General features: G+C 39.9%; 1 protein-coding gene across 2 annotated transcripts in view; it reads right to left on the bottom strand.

Annotated features, from left to right (window-relative positions):
- The window catches only part of LOC150089395 (G kinase-anchoring protein 1-like), a 199,828-nt gene that overhangs the window by 136,701 nt on the left and 40,773 nt on the right, over positions 1-22,354 (bottom strand). Inside the window, exon 3 of one of the 2 annotated variants that reach the window (XM_090368564.1) lies at positions 18,870-18,947. The exons of the other annotated variant lie outside the window; for it this stretch is intronic. Coding sequence (XP_090224690.1) covers positions 18,870-18,947 — 78 coding nt within the window. The remainder of the gene's footprint in view (positions 1-18,869; positions 18,948-22,354) is intronic. 2 annotated transcript variants of the gene reach the window in all.

Raw genomic sequence — 22,354 nt, 5'->3', positions numbered from 1 at the left:
TACACAACATTGAAGACATCAGAGTTGATAAAGCATTTGCCTCATCAGTGTGAGTTGAAAGTAGAGATGATGTCTCTGGAGCTGGAGATAAAGACTGTGGCCTGAGGAACTGCATAATACTGGTTTGCCATTTAAAATGTAGGCTTCTTTCATAACTGTGGTCTGCATTTGCTATTGCCTATATAAGTGCTTCAACTTGAGAGAAGAATGCAGACAATTGCTTCGTAGCAAAATCCTTTGCTTGTTGAACTCCATCCTGTTCTTCTTCTTTGTAGTCTTTATTTTCCTGAGTCATTTCCATTAGATCATCCACCTTCGGCTCTTCTTATCAGAGACCCCCTCACCACCCACTTTCCTTCGGACCTCCATATTAAAATCATTCACACACTCAGCCCACAGAGACTTCCAGGAAGAAGCATTCAGAGTTGACTGCTCCTCCTCCTCCCATGATGCCTGAATGCTGTCAATTTCCCCCTGGATGTTGTAGCTCTTCCACCACTCGTGTACAGTAGGCTTACTTTCCAGGTTGTCAAAGTCATCCATTGCATCAAGGAACTGGCGCATTGTCCTATGTAGATAGTACACTTTGAAGGTTGACAAATCTTATCTATCATCTCCTAGGAGATGATAGATAAGATAAGATAGATGTTGTGCCGGGGAAAAAAGAACAATACACGAATGTTGGGATTGATGTTGTCAGGGTATCTTGTATGCCTCAGAGCATTATATAAGCAGAACTTTGAAGGTACCACTACAGTAATGCTCAGCTTCCACAGCAAAACATTAAGTAGACCAGTCTTCAAAGACTTGTCGAGTGGCCCAAGCCCTTTTATTTACCATCCAGTGGACTGGTAACATATTCTTGCTTAACTCTTTCTGAGGAGGCGCATTACAGCCTAAACTGCTCTTGTGCCAATAGCTCTCAAACAACAACAATCTTTCTGTGGACGGGAATTAAGTGAGCGGTAAACAAGAAGAGGCTTTATCTTATAATCACTTGCAGTGTTACTACATAGCAAGAGTGTCAGTCTATCTTTATGCACGTTAAACCCCGGAGAAACTGTTTCTTCCTTGCTGATGTCCTTGATGGCATCCACTCCCAAAATAAGCCTGTTTCGTCAGCATTAAATACTTACTGTGGTTATAGTCCATTTCATTACTGAGTGTTTTTAATTCATCAATAAATTTAGCTGCAGCTTCGTGACTGGCACTAACTGATTCACCTAGCATTCAAAATTGCTCAGTTTTTCTGATGAACCATGCATAAAATTATTTGCATAAAATGGTTCTGGCTCTGTAAAATTTTCTTGACAAAATTGCTCATAAATTTTGAGAGCTTTATTCCTAAGCACTAGGTGACTCAAGCATGTTTCCTTCTTTGCCTCATGCTCTATGTACAGTGAGAACATTTTCTCCATTTTTCTATAAGTGGATTTCCAACCCATGTGGTTATCCTGGCAGACAGAGAGGTAGAATGCATCACAGTATTGCGAACTTTATAGGCATTCGTCTTTATGTTACATACAGTAGACTTCCCTGGTTAAAAATCCACTCTAGGGCTGAGGATCCTTCACAGTGGTGTAGCTACCATGTAGGCAGGCAAGGCAATTGCCTCTGTGCCCGGCGTCTTTGGCTGTCTCCTGTTTTTGCAATTTTAATTAATTAAGTAGGGGCCCAAACATGTTCTTTGCCTCCGGGCCCGAAAAGGGTAGCTACGCTATTGATCCTTCACCAGCCTAGCACAGCATAATATTTCGAACTTGGTTTCCAATGTTAAGGAGATCCTTTTTCTTTTCATTTGGGGTGCAGGTGCTGGAGAAGATGATGATGGCCATTTTGACTCCATAATAACAGTGGCAGCTATAGCAGGAACGGATGTGAACGAGTAAACACAATGCACAAACAGCACAAACCTGCAAACCATGGTGGCAAGTGTGTGACTGAAAGAAGAGCATCTAATTGTTTTTGCAGAGTATCTTGGTGGACTTCTGGACATTTGGCGAGAATTTATTCTACCATCACAGACTGCACAAAAATAATATTTTTCATATAAAGAGGATACTTGGAAGAAAGGGGTCAGTCACATTAAAGCCAATTTGCGTATTTATCAAAAATCAGTATTACAACCACTAGTCGAATATTGGGGGGCTCCAATATGGCTGCCGTTCAGTGTGCACGTGCTAATTAATGCTCCGTTAATTTCAGTATAAATTAGTGATTTTAACCTGTGCTACAGCTTAGATTTTCTGCATCACAAGGCTTTTAAGAACTAAGAACAACATGGCGAGGTTTGCCACTTGGTTTATGGGTCTATTCGTGTGTTTCAACACGTTAATTACTCAATGCCAACGATAATATGTCTGTTCACTACTTGACGTGAGAGAGCCAATATGGCTGCCTTACTAGTTGGACATGATGATCAACGCTCATGAAAAATGTGCTTAAATATGCGTTTTAATTATAGTTAATTATAGTAAACTAGTGGACTCCCATGGTAAGAAATTTTTAAATTTCAATTGGGAATTTAGTAGGCTTAAATTTTGGTCCTTGAGGTTGTCACATTCTCTCAAATATGCCAGACAAGCTGTACTTGCAACGTGGGAGTCTAAAATGCTGATGGAACTGATATTCGGATGACATTCAAGTCAGTGTACCCAATTTCAGCGAAGTCAAAATGGTCTGTGTCAGCCAAATCCTTTGCTTGCACCCTCACCATGGTGGGACTGTTAGTAATCCTGGGTATAACCTCAATGCACAAACACACTGTGTGACCACCCAGGGGTGAACCAACATAAGCAGAGGTCAAGGTGTGGCGCACACACCACATGGAGGAATGCTGCCCATCTGTGTTACCAGGCAATCCTAGGTGGTAGCTCATCAACCGGTGAATACCACCACTTCATTTATTGGAGGCTTGAAGTGGTGGAACCCATGTTTAATCTCCAGAGCTAAGTTCCGGTCAACCCTTCCCCCATCTCTTCCATCATGCAGTATGACTGATGACTTTTGAGGTTATGATGAACATCATGGCGAGATCCAATCTTCCTTACATTTCGAGGGTACAGCTCTAAAACGGTGTTCGCAGGCCGGCCACTAGTTAGTACATTGGACCGAACCTATTGGTAACTCTTTAGGAGGCTTCCGGTTCAGCTAGTGTATAATCTTGCTGGATCTACTCTGTCAGATAGTGACTGGAGGGAGTCCGAGTAGTGTGTATGAGGGAGGCACTGTCAAGGATCTCGGTATATTCTTACCATGTGTACAACATAACCAAAAATTTCATTACTGCATACAATATGTCTCCCCCCACTTTTTCTAACTAGTGAACACACCATGCATTAGCATTAGTAGAGGCATATGATGCAAGAAAGCAAGCCTATGGGGCAACGGCAAAAAAAAAAAAAAAAACTGCTCCCATTTCACCCCTCCTTCGTTCCAAATACCTGTCCAGCTCAGGCTTAAATTTATTTAGGATATCAACTTCCACTACAAAGGATGGAGGTGTGTTCCACCAACCAACTACCTGATGGCTAAAGGCAAACTTCCGCACATCTATCCTACATCTGTCTTTCCTCAATTTGAATTTATGCCCTCTCAGGTGATTATTCTGAGCAAGAGGAAGAATCTCATCAGCATCAAACCATTCAAGGCTTTATATACCTCAATCAGATCACCTTGCAGGTGCCTAGTCTCCAAACATTAATTTGCAAAATTTAAACCTTTCTTCATAAGAGCAACCCTTTGTTCCATTCACTAATCTTGTTACCCTTCTCTGTACTCGTTCCAACAGCCCTACATCCTTCATAAATTGAGGCCGCCAGACCTATATACAGTACTCAAGGTGTGGCCTGACCATTGCCTTATACAAGGGGATAATCACCTCCTTATCCCTGCTAGAAAAATTCCTGTATATCATTGACAAGACACTATGAGCTACTCTTACAGACCGTCTGCACTGCTCAGAAAACTTCATATCTGCCTGCACAATTACCCCAGGTCCTTTTCGTTCTCTACCATTGTCAGTGTAGTACCACAGAGTTGATACGTCACTCTGGGGTTACTGCTGCCCATATGTAGTACTTTACATTTGTCTATGTTAAACTTCATTTGCCACCTCTCAGCCCATCTGCTCAACTTTTCTAGATCCTGTTGCAGCAGCGAACTGTCATTAGTGTCCTTAACAACACTGCCAACCTTCGTATTGTCTGCAAACTTGGACATTAAGCTTGATATACCACCATCAGTATCATTTATAAATATAGTAAACAACAATGGACCCAACACTGATTCCTGAGGGACTCCACTAATAACATTAGTCAAAGATCAGCAGTGTCCATTGATTACCACTCAACCATCAATTTATCCATAGCAGCAATTTGGCTCCAATGCCACACCGCTGCAATTTGTGCAGCAGTCTTCCATGTGCAACAGTATCGAAAGCCTTTCTAAGATCCAAATGTGTGATATCAAAATTATTCTTTCCATCGGGTTCCTTTGTGACCACATCATAGTATTCAATCAAACTGGTCAGACAAGACTTCCCCCTTAACAAGCCCATGCTTAACATGGGCACAGCATGCTTAACACAGCATGCTGTGTCTGAGCTATAACTGAAGTCTTGTCTAGATGATCGTGCAGTGCTTCTTTTACCAGTGCCTCCATTAATTTTCCTGGAACAGAAGTTAAACTAACAGGTCTATAATTACTTGTGTCACCCTTTGATCCTCCTTTGTGAATTTGGGTCACATTTGCACATCTGCAGTCCATTGGTACCTCCCCTGTGTCCAAAGAAGCTCTCATAATTATGGCTAAGGGTTTGCTTACTTCCTTTGCTGTCTCCTTTAATATAACTGATTAGATCCTGTCCACCTCAGGTGCCTTTTTTATGTTTATCTTCAACAGTTTCTCCTCCACTTTCCTCTCAGTTATTACAAAATCATCTAGCTCACTGCCGCAGTTTAACTCACCTCTGGCATTCCCCTCCCTGAATAACTTCTCATGGGTGAATGTAGATGCAAAATACTCATTTAGTTTGTTAGCCTCCAGAGCAGGATCATCAACAGTTGAACCATCAATATCCAGTGGACCCATCTGATTCATCCCTTTCCTTCTAGAGTTTCCATAGGTAAAGACCTTTTTGTTGTTTTTCTTTGTATCCTTTGCCAAGGATTTCTCATAATCTGCCTTTGCCTGCATAATCTCCTTTGTGACTTGGTTACAGTCCAGCTTCTCTTTATTGTAGGCTTCCATGTCACCCATTAATTTATATGTATCCATGCATTTTTCTTCTCTGCCATATGTCTTATTAGTTCATCTGATATCCATTTAGGCCTAAAACCTTGAACAATATTTCTTAGTTGGTATGTAAAGCCTAGTAGCTTCCAAGATAAATTCTTTGAATGCTTCCCATTTTGAATTTGCTGCTGGTAACATCATCAGTTGGTCCCACCATATAGAAATTAAATACTGTCTCAGACCACCATAGTCGCCTTTACAAAAGCAAAAACCCTTCCCTTTACCCCTGATGGTAGTTACCTCTTTGAGTAAATCACACTTCAGTACACTGTGATCGCTGCCACCTAGTGGTTCCTTTATCTGCAGATTCTTAATGCATGAAGAATCACTGATGATAATCATACCAAGAGTATTACTCCCTCTATTTGTCTCGCAAACATGCTGATGTAAAAAACAATCATCCAATAAATCCACAAAAGCCTTGCTAGTGTGTGAGTGACCAACCCACAAATTCCAGTCAATATCTGGGAAATTAAAAGACTCTCCATTATAAGACTCTCTGATTTACTGGCCCACTCTATTTCCCTGTACAGTTTCTTATTATACTCATCAGAGTCATTAGGCCAATAACACACTCCTACTCTCAATTTTGATCCTACAATGCTTACATCACACCAAACTGACTGGACACTGCACTGTACAGCGATATCGACTGGCTTCACTTCCTTGGATTTTGTGTTTCTTAACTAATGGCATAACCCCTCCTTCCTTCCTATCCTGTCTATCTTTGCTGTACAGATTGTACTCGCCAATTTCTACATTCTACATTCCTTATATCCCAACAATATCTACCTTTGATGTTCTGAGCAATACTTCAAATTCATCAAATTTATTTACCAAATTCCTAGAATTGGTGTACATGCAAGTATACATGACTTCATATTCATAGCTACCCTAACACAACCCATGTGTTTACTTGTACTGCAATGACTCCCAGCAGTCTCTGAAATACCGTGCATACGTCACTTTCACCTCTGCCAGTCGCTACTGTTAATCTATTAGTCCTTGTATCCCCCCCCCAAGATAGCAGTTTTCTGACCCACCTAACACTGCCTCGATAGCATCAGCAAATATCCTTGCACCCTTTCTATTTAAGTATATCCCATCCCTGTAGAAGCACTCTCTCCTGCTAACAAGTACACACCAGGCTGAAAAAAATTCTACCCCTTGAGCTTTGCACAATCTTTCCAGGGCCGAATTGATCGACAAATTGTCAAACTAATAGAGTAAGCTTATCTGCGAAAAGATCTAAACCTCCCAAACACTTCCAAGTTCATTACACAAATATATACGTAGTCTCAATTCTAATCTCAACAATGTCCATTTCCACTTGCAGTCTGCCAAACCCCATGTACTTTTTCTGACAAAATCTCAGTTATCGGTTGATTCAACTACTGCTCATCTCAGTTGCCCAAACTATTCGCTGTGTGATTCCTTTTGCCTCAAAGGTGGTACTTGTGCATATGTCCGTTCCGATATTCCCTGTCAGGGATTTGGTGATTTGGAATCTCTTCTGGCTTAAAATCTCTATACCTCACTGTGTCGTTGTTATTTGTTATTTGGTTTTTTTTTTTAGGAGCATTAGCAACTAAGGCCATATTGGTCCGGGGATATGCGGTGGTCATTCCCTGACCTTTCCGCATCCTCCGTATTTGGTGGTCACAGGCTCGAACCCCGGTCTAATCAAGAAGCATGTGCTACACACTGCCACTCCTGCCCACCTGGTTACGGAGGCGCCTCTCACTGTGTCAAATTCATCTGTTGTCTCTACCATTCTCCCAACTCCACTAATCACTTGGAGATCTTTGACTTCCTCTCTTTGCAACTTGACTTTCCCCAGTCCAACTTCCCTAACAGTGAGGTAATTTTCCTTGGTGATTTTAATGTTCACAACTCCAGCTGGCTTCCGTTTTCTTGTCACACTGACTCAGCTGGTCGAGATGCTGATTCTTTTGCAATTACTAATGACCTTGCAGAGATTGTTCATTTACCTATAAGAATACCGGACAATCCTAACCATACAGCCAACACACTTGATCTTTTTTTTTTTCCACAAACAACCCTTCTAAGTACACGGTCGAAGTGAGTGGTCCTTTAGGCATCTCAGATCACAACTTGGTGATTGTCTCTTCTCCAATGGAGCCTTTATCTCATGGCTATTCCAAACACCATATTGTTTGGCATTACATGAATGGAAAATGGGATGACCTGCAAGATTTCTTTTCTTCCTTTCCTTGGTCGGATTACTGTTTCAAAACTTCTGATGTCAACGTTTGCTCAGATCGTGTCAGCGAAATTATTCTTGTAGGAATGGAATCCTTTATTCCACACTCCACTTTAAAATCTCGTCCTTTATCTAAACTTTGGTTTTCCAATAAATGTGCTAAGGCTGTTGAAGAGAAGAACGTTGCATATCGTAATTGGCTTGTTTCCAATTCTTCAGTTTCATTTTCTGCCTACACCAAAGCTCACAACAATTGTAAAGCAGTTATTAATCAGTCCAAACTAGATTTTGAACAGGCTAAGAGTAGAAAACTTGCTTCTTGCGCTAATGGTAGCCGAACATTCTGGTCTCTTGACAAAGCTATTGGCCGCAACTTTTGCCCATCTCTGCTCCTACTTCTGTCAAAACCAGATGGTTCTGTTGTTACTTCAGCCAAGGATAAAGCTGACCTGCTAGCATCCCATTTTTCTTCCAACTCGTGTATTAATGATCTTGGTAAAACACATTCCACCATTCCCAACATGCTCCAGACAATGCCTCCTGTGGTCTCCGTCAAAAGGATGTCTGAAGGATTTTGACGAATCTTGATGCTAAGAAAGGCCCAGGTCCCGATGGTATTTCTCCACTTGTTCACAAGACCTGTGCTCCTGAACTTACTCCTGTTCTTTGCTTCCTTTTTTCACTTTCTTATTCCAAAGGTGTTTTTCCTTCTGCTTGAAAATTTGCTCATATCTAGCCAGTTCTTAAAAAGGGTTACAAATCCCTCCCATCCAATTATCGTCCCACTGCCAATTACTTCCACTCTTTCTAAAGTAATGGAGAAATCAATTAACTGCCAACTCTTAAACTACCAAGAAACTTTCCGTCTGATCAACGATCGCCAGTATCGATTCTGTCAGTGTCAATCCAATGGTGATATTCTGGCTTATGTTACCCATTTATGGACAAATTCAATGGAAAAGTTGTGCTTGGTCGAATGACCAGTGGTGCAAAGCTACCATCCGTGGAATTACGACTAAACGCCTCTAAGTCAGAATCCCGTCTAGCCACTGCAACGACACTGTTCGTGCCTCGCGCATTGAAAGGCCATGCTAGCCAGAGTTGCTTTCATGCTGCCATGGCACGATCACTCTGGCAATGAGATCGCTAGAACAGGAGCATCACGGCAGCTGTTGAGACCATGAGGTTGCTGCTTCCGATGCTGCACCATTCAGGTGTGACGTGCGGGCACCAAATCGTCTGCAGACAACCTAGGTACTGGTCTGGGTGTTGTGCTTAGAAGAGCAACCACCATACTGTGATCTATTGAGACTCCTATTGAGACTTTCAATAGGAGACTCAATAGACAAATGTAGAATTCATTCAGCACCACAGTAGCTCTGTTTTATTAGCATTAGCAGAGGCACATGATGCAAGAAAACAAGCTTATGCAGCATCAGCAAAAAAAAAAAAAAAAAAACCCCTCCCATTTCACTCATCTATTAACTTCAAATGCTTGTCCAGCTCAGCCTTAAATTTATTTAAGCTATCAACTTCCACAGCAAGAGATGGAAGTCTGTTCCAGCAATCAACCACCCACTGGCTAAAGCAAACGTCTGCACATATAATCTACAACTCTCTTTCCTTAGTTTGAATCTATGCCCCCTCAGGTTCTTAATCCGAGCAAGAGATTGTTGTTTTGTTGTTTTTTTGGTTTTTAGGAACATTAGCAACTAAGGCCATATTGCTCCGGGATATGCGGTGGTCATTCCCTGACCTTTCCGCATCCTCCGTATTTGGTGGTGACGGGCTCGAACCCCGGTCTAATCAAGAAGCGTGTGCTACGCACTGCTGCTCCTTCCCACCTGGCTACGGAGGCGCCTCCGAGCAAGAGAAAGAATCTCATCAGCACTGAGCTTCCTCAACCCATTCAAGGCTTTATACACCTCAATCAGATCACATCGCATGTGCCTAAGCTCCAGGCGCTGCAATTTTCAGAAGTAAAGCTTATCTTGGTAAGAGCATCCCTTTGTTCCCCTCATCAATCTTGTTGCCCTTCTTTGTACTCGTTCTAGCAACTCTACAACCTTCCTAAAATGTGGCCTCCAAACCTATATGCAGTATCTAGGTGTGGCCCGAATGCTGTGTACCACCATTGCCTTGTACAACAGGATAATCACCTACTTGTCCCTGCTAGCAAAATTCCTATACATCATTGAAAAGACTCCATGACCTGCTCTGGCAGCCTGTCTGCACTTCTCAGTGAACTTCATATCTCTTGGATTACAGCTACCCAAATGCGGCATCTTCGTAGCTAGGTGGGAAGGACCAGCAGTGCGTAGCACATGCTTCTTAATTAGACCGGGGTGCGAGCCCATCACCACCAAATACAGAGGATGTGGAAAGGTCAGGGAATAACCATCGCATATCCCGGAGCAATATGGCCTTAGTTGCTAATGCTCCTTGTTGTTGTTGTATTTGGGTTTTCTGGCACAAGGGCCTCTTGGGCCATATTGTGCCTGTTCGATATTTGCTTATCACAAATTTCTCATGTTATTGTGATCATAGGCTATTATAGAGATTTATCTGTTTCAAATAAGTAAACAGTTCCTCCAAATTTGCATCATTGCCAAGAATCTGCAATAAGGATATCGGTTCCTTCAAATGGGATAGGGAGGTAAAGGTTGATTTTCTGGTAGTTGAAATTGGGGACATTCAATGAGAATATGATATATTGTCAACTGCGACTGGCACAACAAACACTGAGGAGGGTTCTCTCCCGTAAGCAAATACAGATGAGTTGGATGTGAGTGTCCGATGCGGAGCCTTGCTAGAATTACTTCTTGTCGCCTGCTTTTCCTGATACTAGATGTCCACAATTTTGGCTCTTTTTTTATCTGCAACAGTTTATTAATTATTTGAGCTTTCCAGAGGTCAGACCATTGCTTCCTACATGATGTTTCAATGATGGATTTGTAGTCGGTGTAGGGCACTGTTTGTTGAATGGAAGTGTTTGAGTTAGGGTGTTTAGCGGCGGCGGCGTCCGCTTGTTCATTACCTGGAATGCCTGCATGACCAGGTATCCAGCAGAAGGTAACCTTCTGGTTGGCTTTTTTACAGTAAAATAACTTGGACCGTATCTCTTTAAGAATTGGATGAGAGGGCGACATGGTAGTTTGAATGGCAGTGATTGCGCTTAAGGAGTCTGTGTATATCAGAGATTGCTTTATACAGCTGTTGTGTATTCTATCTAGAGCTAGTTTAATTGCAAATAATTCTGCAGTATAGATAGTGCATTCCGTAGGAAGAGACACAGCAACTGAGAAGGCGGAAGAAACTGCTGCAGCACCAACGGCTACGTCTGTTTTGGGGCCATCAGTATCGATAGGTACTTTATCTGAGTTTTCCAACAAATGAGTTTTATGGAGCTGTTGATAGTTTATATTTGCCAGAGAGGATTTTCCCCATCTTGAAAAGAAATTGTCTCAGAGAGGTGAGAGTTCAGTCCAGGGAGTTTCAGGAGTAGCAATGTCTTGGAATATGTTGTGAAATTTAAGATCCCAACTGATCGTGAGTTCTTGCAGTCGAATCCCTGAGGGGCGGTTTTCATTAGGCTTATTGTGATATAATTCAACATATTGAGGATCAAACAGGTACTGCCAGCTAGGGTGGAATGGCATGCTTTTAATTTTTGCTGCATAATTACACAATAAGGATTTTCTCCTGAGATGCAAAGGGGATTCATTGGCCTCAATATACAGGCTGTGGACCGGAGATGTTCTGAAGGCTCCCACAGCTATCCTAAAATTACTATGCTGTATGGTGTTTAGACGTAATAGTGAACTTTTCCTAGCGGAGTCATAGACAGGTGATCCATAATCTAATCGTGATCTTATCAAAGCTCTATACAGATGAAGGAGAGAGCTTCTGTCAGCACCCCAGGACTTAGCAGAGACTGCTCTCAGGATGTTCAGTTTTTTAAGACATGTAGTTCGAAGGAAAGCAATATGGGAAGCAAAATTAAGTTTGTTATCTAAATATAACCCCAACAGACGGAAATTGTTAGTGACAGGAATCAGGTTGTTTTTTAAAAATATTTCTGGATCCGGGTGAAGTTTGCGTTTTTTACAAAAATGAATTGCACTAGATTTCTTTTCTGATAGGGAATAGCCATTCCGCAATGTCCATGATTCAATTTTAGCGATGGAAATTTGAAGCTGTCTTTCAATGGTGTTCATGGTTTGGGATTGACAAGAAACAACGAGGTCATCAGCGAACATATACGATTCTACTGTATTAGGTACATCCTGTGTCATGTTTGTAATTCTTATTGAAAATAACGTCGGACTAAGAATGGACCCCTGAGGAACACCCTCCTCTTGTTCAAATGATTTAGATAAATTGTTCATGTATCTAACCTGAAATGTTCTGTGGCATAGGAAGTTTTGTATAAAGTGGGGTAAATGACCTCTCAAGCCAAAAGAATGAAGATCTTGAAGTACACTGTATCGCCAGGTGTTATCAAAGGCTTTCTCAATATCAAGATTGATCATGACCAGATGTTGTCCCCTTATGAAGGCATTTCGGATGTTTGCTTCTGCTTTTATCATTACATCTAACGTGGACCGGTTCTTTCGAAACCCGTACTGATTGTTATTTTGCAAGTTGTTAGTTTCCAGGAACCACGTTAACTGCCTGTGAACCATTTTTTCCAAGACTTTGCCTAAGCAGCTGGTCAGTGAAATCGGCCTGTAATTATGTGGAAAGCTGCGATCCTTTCCTGGCTTTGGAAAGGCTAGTATAATTGAGTGACGCCAGGAGTTTGGGTAAGTATTTTCTAGAAATATTCGATTGTAATATTTTAACAATGCCCTTTTTGTTCTGTTGTTTAGTTGGCTTATCATGATGTAGTAGATCCCATCTGGACCAGCAGCACTACTGGAAGTTTTATTGAGTGCCCCTAAAAGTTCTGTTAATGTAAATGGCTGGTTGTACGGGTGTGAAACTCTAGTGGAGAAATTGATCTTATGCTGCTCTGATGATTTTTTAATTTTCTGAAAGATTGGATTGTAGGTGGATATGCCTGATATACTGGCAAATGATTCGGCTAAGGCATTTGCAATTTCTGCCGGAGAGGACAACTCCTTTCCTTTCCAGTTTAATATTGAGGCCGGGGACTGGACATATTTGCCATCAATTGTTTGTATTTTCTTCCAGATGAGTCTGATAGCTGTGTCCTTGTTTATACTAGAGGAAAAGCTAATCCATGCTTCTCTTTTTGCTTTCCTTCTTATTTGGCGGAACTTAGCTTTCATTCTTTTAAAACTAATTAGGTTACTGGTTGTGGGGAATTTGCGGAACAAATTCCAAGCCCTATTTTTTTTCTGTTTAGCGTATGTACAATCCGGATTCCACCAGTAATTATTGTGTTTGCGTTTCCCAGGCAAGGACTTTGGTATTGTAGAGTTGGCAGCTTGTAATATTTGATTAGTTATATGTTGTGTGACATAATCTATGGGTTGAAGTTGAATTATTTCATCATCTAACTGAACATTTGAAGCATATTTATTCCAGTGTGCCCTACGAAATTTCCATTTGGAGCGACCCGGCAAAGGGGAGTTTACCCGTGTTTGCAGCTTGCAGAGAATTGGTAGATGATCGCTATTTAGTGGATTTTCAAGAACAGACCACTCTGTATTAGTACATATGGAGGGAGAGCAGATTGAAAGGTCTATAGCACTCATGGATCCTGTAGAAAAATGTATATAGGTAGGCTCTCCAGTATTCAAAAGGGTAAGTTGGCACACATCGAGAAGATTTTCTATTTGTTTACCTCTTTTGTCGATTGTTGGAGATCCCCACAGCGAGTGATGAGCATTGAAGTCTCCGAGTAAATAGAAAGGAGGTGGTAGCTGGTCTATTAGATTTTCTAGATTTTCTGAGGAGATTGAGGAATTTGGGGGAATATATATTGATGCTATTGTAATAGTCATGCCAATTTCTGCGCGCATTGCCACTACCTCAAAAGGAGTCTGAAGAGCAACAGGTTTAGACGGAATATTATTTCTAACAAGAACCGCCACGCCTCCACAGGCCGGTGAGTCGATACTCCTATCTCTTCTGAACATGGTATAATTTTTAATGGTAGGACACACTTGTGGATTTAAATAGGTTTCTTGTAGGGATATACATGCTGGTTCATAGCGGTTTACGAGATCATGCAAGTCATCTTTTGCATTACGAAAGCCTCTACAATTCCACTGAAGAATTCTTTCCATTATGCGTTCTTGTTAGTTGTTTTTGCTTCTAACAATTTTTTGGTTGTAGCTTGTTTATACCTCTCTATTTTTACTTTGTCTTTCTTAGGAAAGAAAGGACGTGTTGTGTCCATCTCATCAGTTGCGTGGAGTTCTAAAATTCCATCATCTGAATTTTTCTCCTGATCAATATCCATTTCCGTTGAAATCCGTGGATGCACCATTGGGGTTTCTGTAGCTTTTGGTTTCATTGTTGACGCATCGGCTGGAATGGAGATTGGAGTATTGCTGGCTTGTTCAGTTGTTTGTTGTGAAGAACACTGTTTGGGAGAAGTGAGTATGGATCGTGCCCAATTCGCGACAGATGTATTAGGAGGAACTGTAATGTCCGTTTGGATACTTACTGATTGCACCTGTTTGGCAGCTGTGGCATACGTACGCTTTGGTTCCATTTTGATTATTTCTCTTCTCGCCTCTGAATAAGTGACTTTGTTTTCCACTTTATATTTCTGTATTTTTTTCCCTTGCTTCCATAGTTCACATATTTTGGAGAAAGCTGGGTGATTACCTTTACAATTTGGGCAATTAGGAGTGGTAGCATTGCAATCGGATTGGTTGTGGTCTTTCGATCCGCAGTTAGGACATATTACCTCACCTCTACATGCAGTCTGAGAGTGTCCATATTTTTGGCACTTATAGCACCTGATTGGGTTTGGGATGTAGGGTCGGACACGGCAATGGAGATAGCCTGCTTTGACAGATGTCGGTAAGATGGGAGAGATAAAAGTGAGGATTATGCTCCTTGTTGGAATGAGAGTACCATCTTTACGAGTCATGATTCTCCTGGCTTGGATGACTCTTTGTTCTCGTAGCTCTTTGACTATTTCCTCCTCTGATACGGTTAATAGGTCCCATTCTGCAATTACTCCCTTGGAGGAATTTAAGGTGGCATGGGGAGTGACTTTTATTGGATGTCCGCCGAAAGTTGTCAGATTTAATAACTTTGCAGAATGCTGGGATTTCATGGTCTCTACCAGAAGATCCCCAGACTGGAGTCGCCTTACTGATTTTGGTGAACCTGCCACAGCCTCTAAGCATTTTTGCACAAGGAATGGAGACAATTTACTTAAAGGCTGGTCTGATGTAGAGTGCAGTATGAGAAATGCTGGTATCTCCTCTTGAGGATTTGTTTTCAACCTCTTGGGTTGGGAGAAGTCATCATCAGTGTGTTTTGTCGCTAGTTTTGAGCTTGGAGGCTCTAAAGGTGGGAACGTATTGTTATCCATCTTTGCTCCTTTCAGCCCCGGGAGAGGGGATTTCTTCTCCCAGGTTACCGGCCCCGCCACGGGGAGGCAGGAGCAGTGCCGCTAGAGTGACCAAGCGGTATAAAAGTTAGTATATTAGTTTAAAAGGAAAAAAGAAAGGTGATTTGCCTTTCTGAAACTTAGTTACAGATCGTAAGTCTAAGTTTACTAGTATTTAATGAAACGTAAGAAAACTTTTTTAACTGAACAAAAACTGCAGCTTTGAGAAAAACGCTCTAGAAATCACTGAGAATCGCTTGATCACTATAACGCTTGGCACCCGGGGCCGCTAATGCTCCTAAAAACCGAACAACAACAACTACCCATATGCAGTACATTGCATTTGTCAATGTTAAACTTCATTTGCCACTCCTCAGACCATTTGGCAAACTTTTCTAGATCCAATTAAACTGACAGGCCTGCTGTCTTTACTGTCGACCCTGCTAACCTTTGTATCATCTGCAACGTGTACATTAAACCTGATATACCCTCATCAATATCATTGATGAATACACAGAACAACAATGGGCCCAGCACCGAACCCTGGGGAACTCCACTGATAAGGTTAGTCCCATGGAGAGCAGTGTCCATTGATTACCACTCTCTGTTGTCTCCAACTCAACCATCCCTTTATCCATTGTAGTACCTTGCCCTTAATGCCATACTGCTCCAATTTGTATAGTAGTCTTCCATGTGCAACAGTTACAAAAGCTTTCCTGACATCAAAGTATATGATATCAAAATTATTTTTTGCATCCAGTTCCTTTGTGACCACATCATAGTAGTCAATCAAATTGGTCAGACAAGACCTCCCTTTAACAAACCCATGCTTGTCTTAACTACTACTGTAGTCTTGTCTAGATGAACCTGCAATGATTTTTTAACCAGTGAATCCATTAATTTCCCTGGAACAGAAGTTACACTAACAGGTCTAGAATTATTTGAACACGTTTTGTGAATTAGGGATACATTTGCGCATCTCCAGTCAATGGGTACCTCCCTGACTCTAAGGATGCTCTCATAATTATGGCTAAGGGTTTGCTAACTTCTCTGACTGCCTCCTTCAATATAAGTGGATAGCTTCCATCCATCCCAGGTGTCTTCCTTATATTTAACTTCAACAATTTCTCCTCCACTTTGCTCCCAGTTATTACAAAATCACTTAGTTCCCTCTTAGAGTTTGATAAGCTTCTGGCATTCCTCTCCTTGAATAACTCATTCAAGTGTGAATGTAGATGCAAAATACTCATTCAGTTTATCAGCTACCCGAGCACTATCACCATTGGTCAAACCATCTATGTTAAGGAGACCAATCTGATTCATCCCTTTCCTTCTAGAGTTTACATAAGTAAAAAAGTCTTTGTTGTTTTTCTTTGCATCCTTTGCCAAATATTTCTCATAATCTACTTTTGCCTGATTAAACTCCTTTGTGACTTGATTGCAGACTAGCTTATATCTGTCATAGGCTTGCGTCTGATAATTTATATGCATCCCATGCATTTTTCTTCTCTGCCATGAGCCTCATTAATTCATCTAACATCCATTTAGGCCTAAACCTTGAATAGTATTTCTTAGTTGGAATGAAAACCCTAGTAGTCTCCAAGATTTAGTCCCTGAAGGCTTCCCATTCAGAATTCACCATTCGTAACATCATCAGTTGATCCCACTGTATAGAATTTAAAAACTGTCTGAGACCACTGTAGTCACCTTTATGAAAACAAAAACCCTTCCCTTCAAGATGTAACTACCATCAAGGTTAAACCCTTGACGGTAGTTACATCTTTAAGTAAATTCCACCTCAGTACACTGTGATCACTGTCACTCAGTGGTTCCTTTAGCTGAAAATTCTTCATGCATGAATAATCACTGCTGATAATCAGATCAAGAGTATTACTCCCTCTGATTACCTCTTGAACAAACTGCTATAGAAAACAGTCATCCAATAAATCCACAAAAGCCTTGCTAATGTGCGAGTGACCAAACCACAAGTTTCAGTCAATATCTGGAAAATTAAAATCCCCCACATTCTGATTTACTGGCCCACTCTATTTCTCTGCATAATTGCTCATTGTACTCATAAGATTCATTAGGTCTATAACACACACCTACTCTCATTTTCCCTTTCCCAGTCCTTATGTCACAGCACATTGACTCAACATTGCACTGTCCACCAATGTCAATTGGATGCACTTCCATAGATTTTTTGTTTCGTAACTATCAGCATAACCCCTCCTCCCTTCCTGTCCTGTCTATGCTTTCTGTACTCACTGTACTCCCCAAATTCCAATTTTGCACTGCTTACATCTGTGTGACATCACGTCTTTGATATCAGAACAATATCTGCCTTTGATGTCTTGACCAGCACTTCAAATTCACCAAATTTATTAACTATACTTCTAGCATTAGAGTACATGCAAGTATACATGCACCTGTTGCTACTCTTAGTTAACCTAACATTACCCATGTAGTTTCTTGTTTCACTATGACTCTTCTAATAGAAGCAGTCATAGTGAAATAATCACTTTAGCCTCTGCCTGTGGCCACTGTTAATCTTTTAGTCTGTGTATCCCCCCCCAAGCTAGCAGTTTTCTGACCCACCTAACACTGCCTCAATAGCAAATATTCTTGCACCCTTTCTATTTAAGTGTACCCCATCCCTGTAGAAGCAATCTCTCTCTCTCTCTGGTTAACAATAGTTAACTCTAGTTTATTGATCTTTGGAGAAAGTTTAATAAAAAGTATTTAATATTAATTAAGATAAGAAACTTACATATTATTATATGACCCCTAAAGGCTTTTGGATACTGAACTGGATCTTGGTCTATAGGTTCAGTTTTAAGAAATGGAGTAATTATTGATGTCAACTCAAAGAAATAATACTTGTAGACACATGTTTCGACAAGGTGCAGCAGAAACTCAATGACAGTATAATAAAGAATACAGTGAGTCAATGTAAGGCATATAATGTTAATAATTTAAGGGTTAAAAAGTTAAAAACTGACTTATTACATGATGATATATGTAAACAAGGAAACTGTCCAGCACAGAGTGTGAGTTTGTTCATAATTTGCATTTGAAATGAAAATGAGGAAGGTGATATGTTGATAAAATTAAATGAAATACTGATATATTGAGACAGCCTCAATTATCATTCTTATTAGTATTATTTATTATTATATAATTTATAAATGAAAATGACAACTATGTGCACCACAAAAAGATTCACAGTTAAAAAGAGTTAACTTGTGTTGCATTCATAATGGAACGCAAGTTAACTTTTAATATTTTGTATTTTACATCTTTCTCTATGCTGATATTACAATATTTGGATTGAAAAATATTTCTTGATAATGTCTAAGAGTATGAAAGAGGTTGTTTATGCATGAGTACAGCTCTTCCATCATTTCTACTACACAGGTAGTACAAATGCATTGTTTATTCATATCTCATATTGTGATCACCTTCACAATGACTTGCCGAGGCATTGTACTGCTTTGAATAAGTAACGCTTCACCAGTGGAGAAGACTAATGTGACTTATTCTTGGCGGATGCCACCACCCAGATGGCACCATTTCGAAGCTTGTTGGCTTACTCATTGGTGGGTAGGCAGGTACCCTTTGTTGCAATAGTGACAACCCATACTTCAAACGATGCATTCACACTACCTAAGTAATAGAAATGATGGAAGTGCTGTACCCATGCATAAACAACCTCTTTTAATATTTGGATGTTCACGTAATCAAAAACTGAAATTTAGAATAGCAAGCTGAAGAGAAAGTATTTAATATAAATTAAAATAAAAAACTTACATCTTTTTTCTCTTCATAATCTAGCTTACTAAGAAGAATAGCTTGCTGGAGATCATGTTCATATGCTTCATTCACAAACTGCAAACATAAAAAAAAAAAAAAAAAAAAGTTATAATATGAAAGAAGTCATGCTTGAGAATTCCTCATTTTACACGAGAAAATGCTGAAAAAGTGCTATTCAAAGCAAAAATGCATTAAAAAAACAATTTCCTTATAAGAAATAATGTAATGTGTAGGGAGTTCATTGCAAAATTTTATAGCGATATATTTTTAAATAAGGTATTATTTAAGATGTGTTCTTAAATGTTTTTTTATAAAAAAACCTGAACACAAAAGGTATTAGAACCTATAGTACTCGGTGCTGTGCATGGGTTGAAGGTTGAGAAGACTGAAGATACTTGTTGACATTAGATTTGAATTTCTGTAGAGTGTAGTTTTCAGGAAATATATGTGAATGAAGGTCGTTCCAGAAAACAGAAGTTGAAGGGATAAATGAAGAAGAAAAGTTGATTCTGTGAGTTTGATGTTGGACAGTAAATGCATGCTGACTGGTTGCAGGATGTGTTTGGATTAATTCAGAAGACAGTGGAAAATTTACAGCCATTTTCTTTTTACCTTCGGAAGTTATATAATAAGAGGCATTATCTTATTTTTACATTTATCACGTTTATTTTTATATTTAAGCAGTCGGAAACATTATCTTTCAGTTTATTTGCTAGCGCACGTACTTGAATGTGAATATCATTCATTCTATCAGCATTAGTCTTTCATTCCTACAGTAAGCACCCTGCACACAGTTGAGTATGCTGCCTTCATTCACTGGTTTTTTTTCTTACTATGTGATGTCACTCACATTACATCCCACACTGATATATGGATGAGGAACTGAGTGGCTCATCATACTGTGATTCACTGAACTGGATGTGACTTATTATTTCTAGCTGTATCTGTATTGTATCTATATCTGATGAGTTGTAGTTTTTGTTTAATAAATATTCAATTTAATAAACAGCTCATAACAGTTATAAAACAGCTATAAATGAATACAAACTCGATTTTGAGCATGCTAAGAGTAAAAAAACTTTTTTCTTATCCAGGGGAAAACAATTCTCTAGATGTGATTATTGCATAAGAATATTCTGGTAAAGAAATCACTGGGTGGCAGTGATCAGGGTGTACTGGTGTGGAATTTAATCAATAATTATCATGTGTAAAGGAAAGGGATTTTGTTTTCACAAAGGTGATTATAATGGGCTTAGACATTTTTTAAACTGTTTTCAGTGAGATCAACTAAAAAAAAGTGCAAATGCCAAATGGAAAGTGTTCAGAGAGGTAATCATAAACTATTAAACATTTTATACCAACTAATAGATATATGTTCAAAGTTCAGACTTAAACATATCAAATTAACTGTTAAAACTAATGGCAGAGAAGAAAATGCATGTGATAATTTATATATTAATAGCGGACAGAGAGACCTATATTAAGTATAAAGTAGTGTGCAATCAAGTCACTGTATTATCAAAGACTTCTTGATATGCTAAAGACTTCTTGTAACATCTTAAGGCATGTTAAAAGAAGTCTTTAGCAAAGAACATTAAGAAAAGTAGAAAAGAATTCTTTGCTAAAAGGAAAAAGGATGAATTACAGTGGCACACTAGATATGGATGATTAACTATTGATGGTTCTCTTCAGATTGCTACACAACCCAGACACAATAGGAGGGAGTATATGATGAGAGCCATGTCGATCAATTCGGCCCTGGAAAGATTGTGCACGGCTCAAGGGGTAGAATTTTTTTCGGCCTGGTCTGTACTTATTAAAAGGAGAGACTACTTCTCAGGGATGGGATACACTTAAATAGAAAGGGTGCAAGAATATTTGCTGATGCTATCGAGGCAGTGTTAGGTGGGGCGGAAAACTGCTAGCTTGGGGGATACAAGGACTAATAGATTAACAGTAGCCACTGGCAGAAATGAAAGTGATTCTTGCACTGCTTCTATTGGAATGAGTAGCAGCCTGGAAAACAAGATGCAGGGTATTTCAGAGACTGCTGAGAGTCATTGCGGTACAAGTAAACACATGGGTTGTGTTAGGGCAGCTAAGAATAGGAACAGCTGCATGTATACTTGCGTGTACACCAATGCTAGGAGTTTGATAAATAAATTTGATGAATTTGAGGTATTGCTCAGAACATCAAAGGCAGATTTTGTTGGGATATCAGAGACGTGGTGTCACACGGCATTAATGGAATGCAAAACTGGAATTTGGGGAGTATAATGTATACAGAAAGGATAGGAAGGGAGGAGGGATTATGCTATTAGTTAAGAAACACATAAAATCCAAGGAAGTGAAGCCAGTCGACATCGTTGGACAGTGCAGTGTCGAGTCAGTTTGTTGTGACATAAGCATTGGGAGATCAAAATTGAGAGTAAGAGTTTGCTATAGGCCTAATGACTCTGATGAGTATAATAAGGAACTGTACAGAGAAATAGAGTGGGCCAGTAAATCAGAGTCTTATAATGGGGGATTTTAATTTCCCAGATACTGACTGGAATTTGTGGGCTGATCACTCACACAAAAGCTTTTGTGGATTTATTGGATGATTGTTTTCTATATCAGCATGTTCGGAAGGCAACAAGAGGGAGTAATACTCTTGGTTTGATTATCAGTAGTGATTCTTCATGCATTAAGAATCTGCATATAAAGGAACCACTAGGTGGCAGTGATCACAGTGTACTGAAGTGGGATTTACTCAAAGAGGTAACTACCATCAGGGGTAAAGGGAAGGGTTTTTGCTTTTGTAAAGGCGACTATGGTGGTCTGAGACAGTATTTAATTTCTATATGGTGGGACCAACTGATGATGTTACCAACAGCAAATTCAAAATGGGAAGCATTCAAAGAATTTATCTTGGAAGCTACTAGGCTTTACACACCTACTAAGAAATATCGTTCAAGGTTTAGGCCTAAATGGATGCCAGATGAACTAATGAGACATATGGCAGAGAAGAAAAATGCATGGGATACATATAAATTAATGGGTGACATGGAAGTCTACGATAGATATAAGCTGGTCTGTAACCAAGTCACAAAGGAGATTAGGCAGGCAAAGGAAGATTATGAGAAATCCTTGGCAAAGGATGCAAAGAAAAACAACAAAAAGGTCTTTACCTATGTAAACTCTAGAAGGAAAGGGATGAATCAGATGGGTCCACTGGATATTGATGGTTCAACTGTTGATGATCCTGCTCTGGTGGTTAACAAACTAAATGAGTATTTTGCATCTACATTCACACATGAGGAGTTATTCAGGAAGGGGAATGCCTGAGGTGAATTAAACAAACTCTGGCAGTGAGCTAGATGATTTTGTACTAACTGAGAGGCTATGTGGAGGAGAAATTGTTGAAGATAAACATAAAAATGGGATGGGATCTATCTAGTTATATTAAAGGAAGCAGCAAAGGAAGTAAGCAAACCCGTAGC

The sequence above is a fragment of the Mastigoproctus giganteus genome, chromosome 2 (assembly GCF_048544385.1).
Source record: "Mastigoproctus giganteus isolate SK-2022 chromosome 2, ASM4854438v1, whole genome shotgun sequence".
NCBI lineage: Eukaryota > Metazoa > Arthropoda > Arachnida > Uropygi > Thelyphonidae > Mastigoproctus > Mastigoproctus giganteus.
The sequence above is the reverse complement of the archived record's forward strand: the minus strand, read 5'-3'. Positions and strand labels throughout refer to the sequence as shown.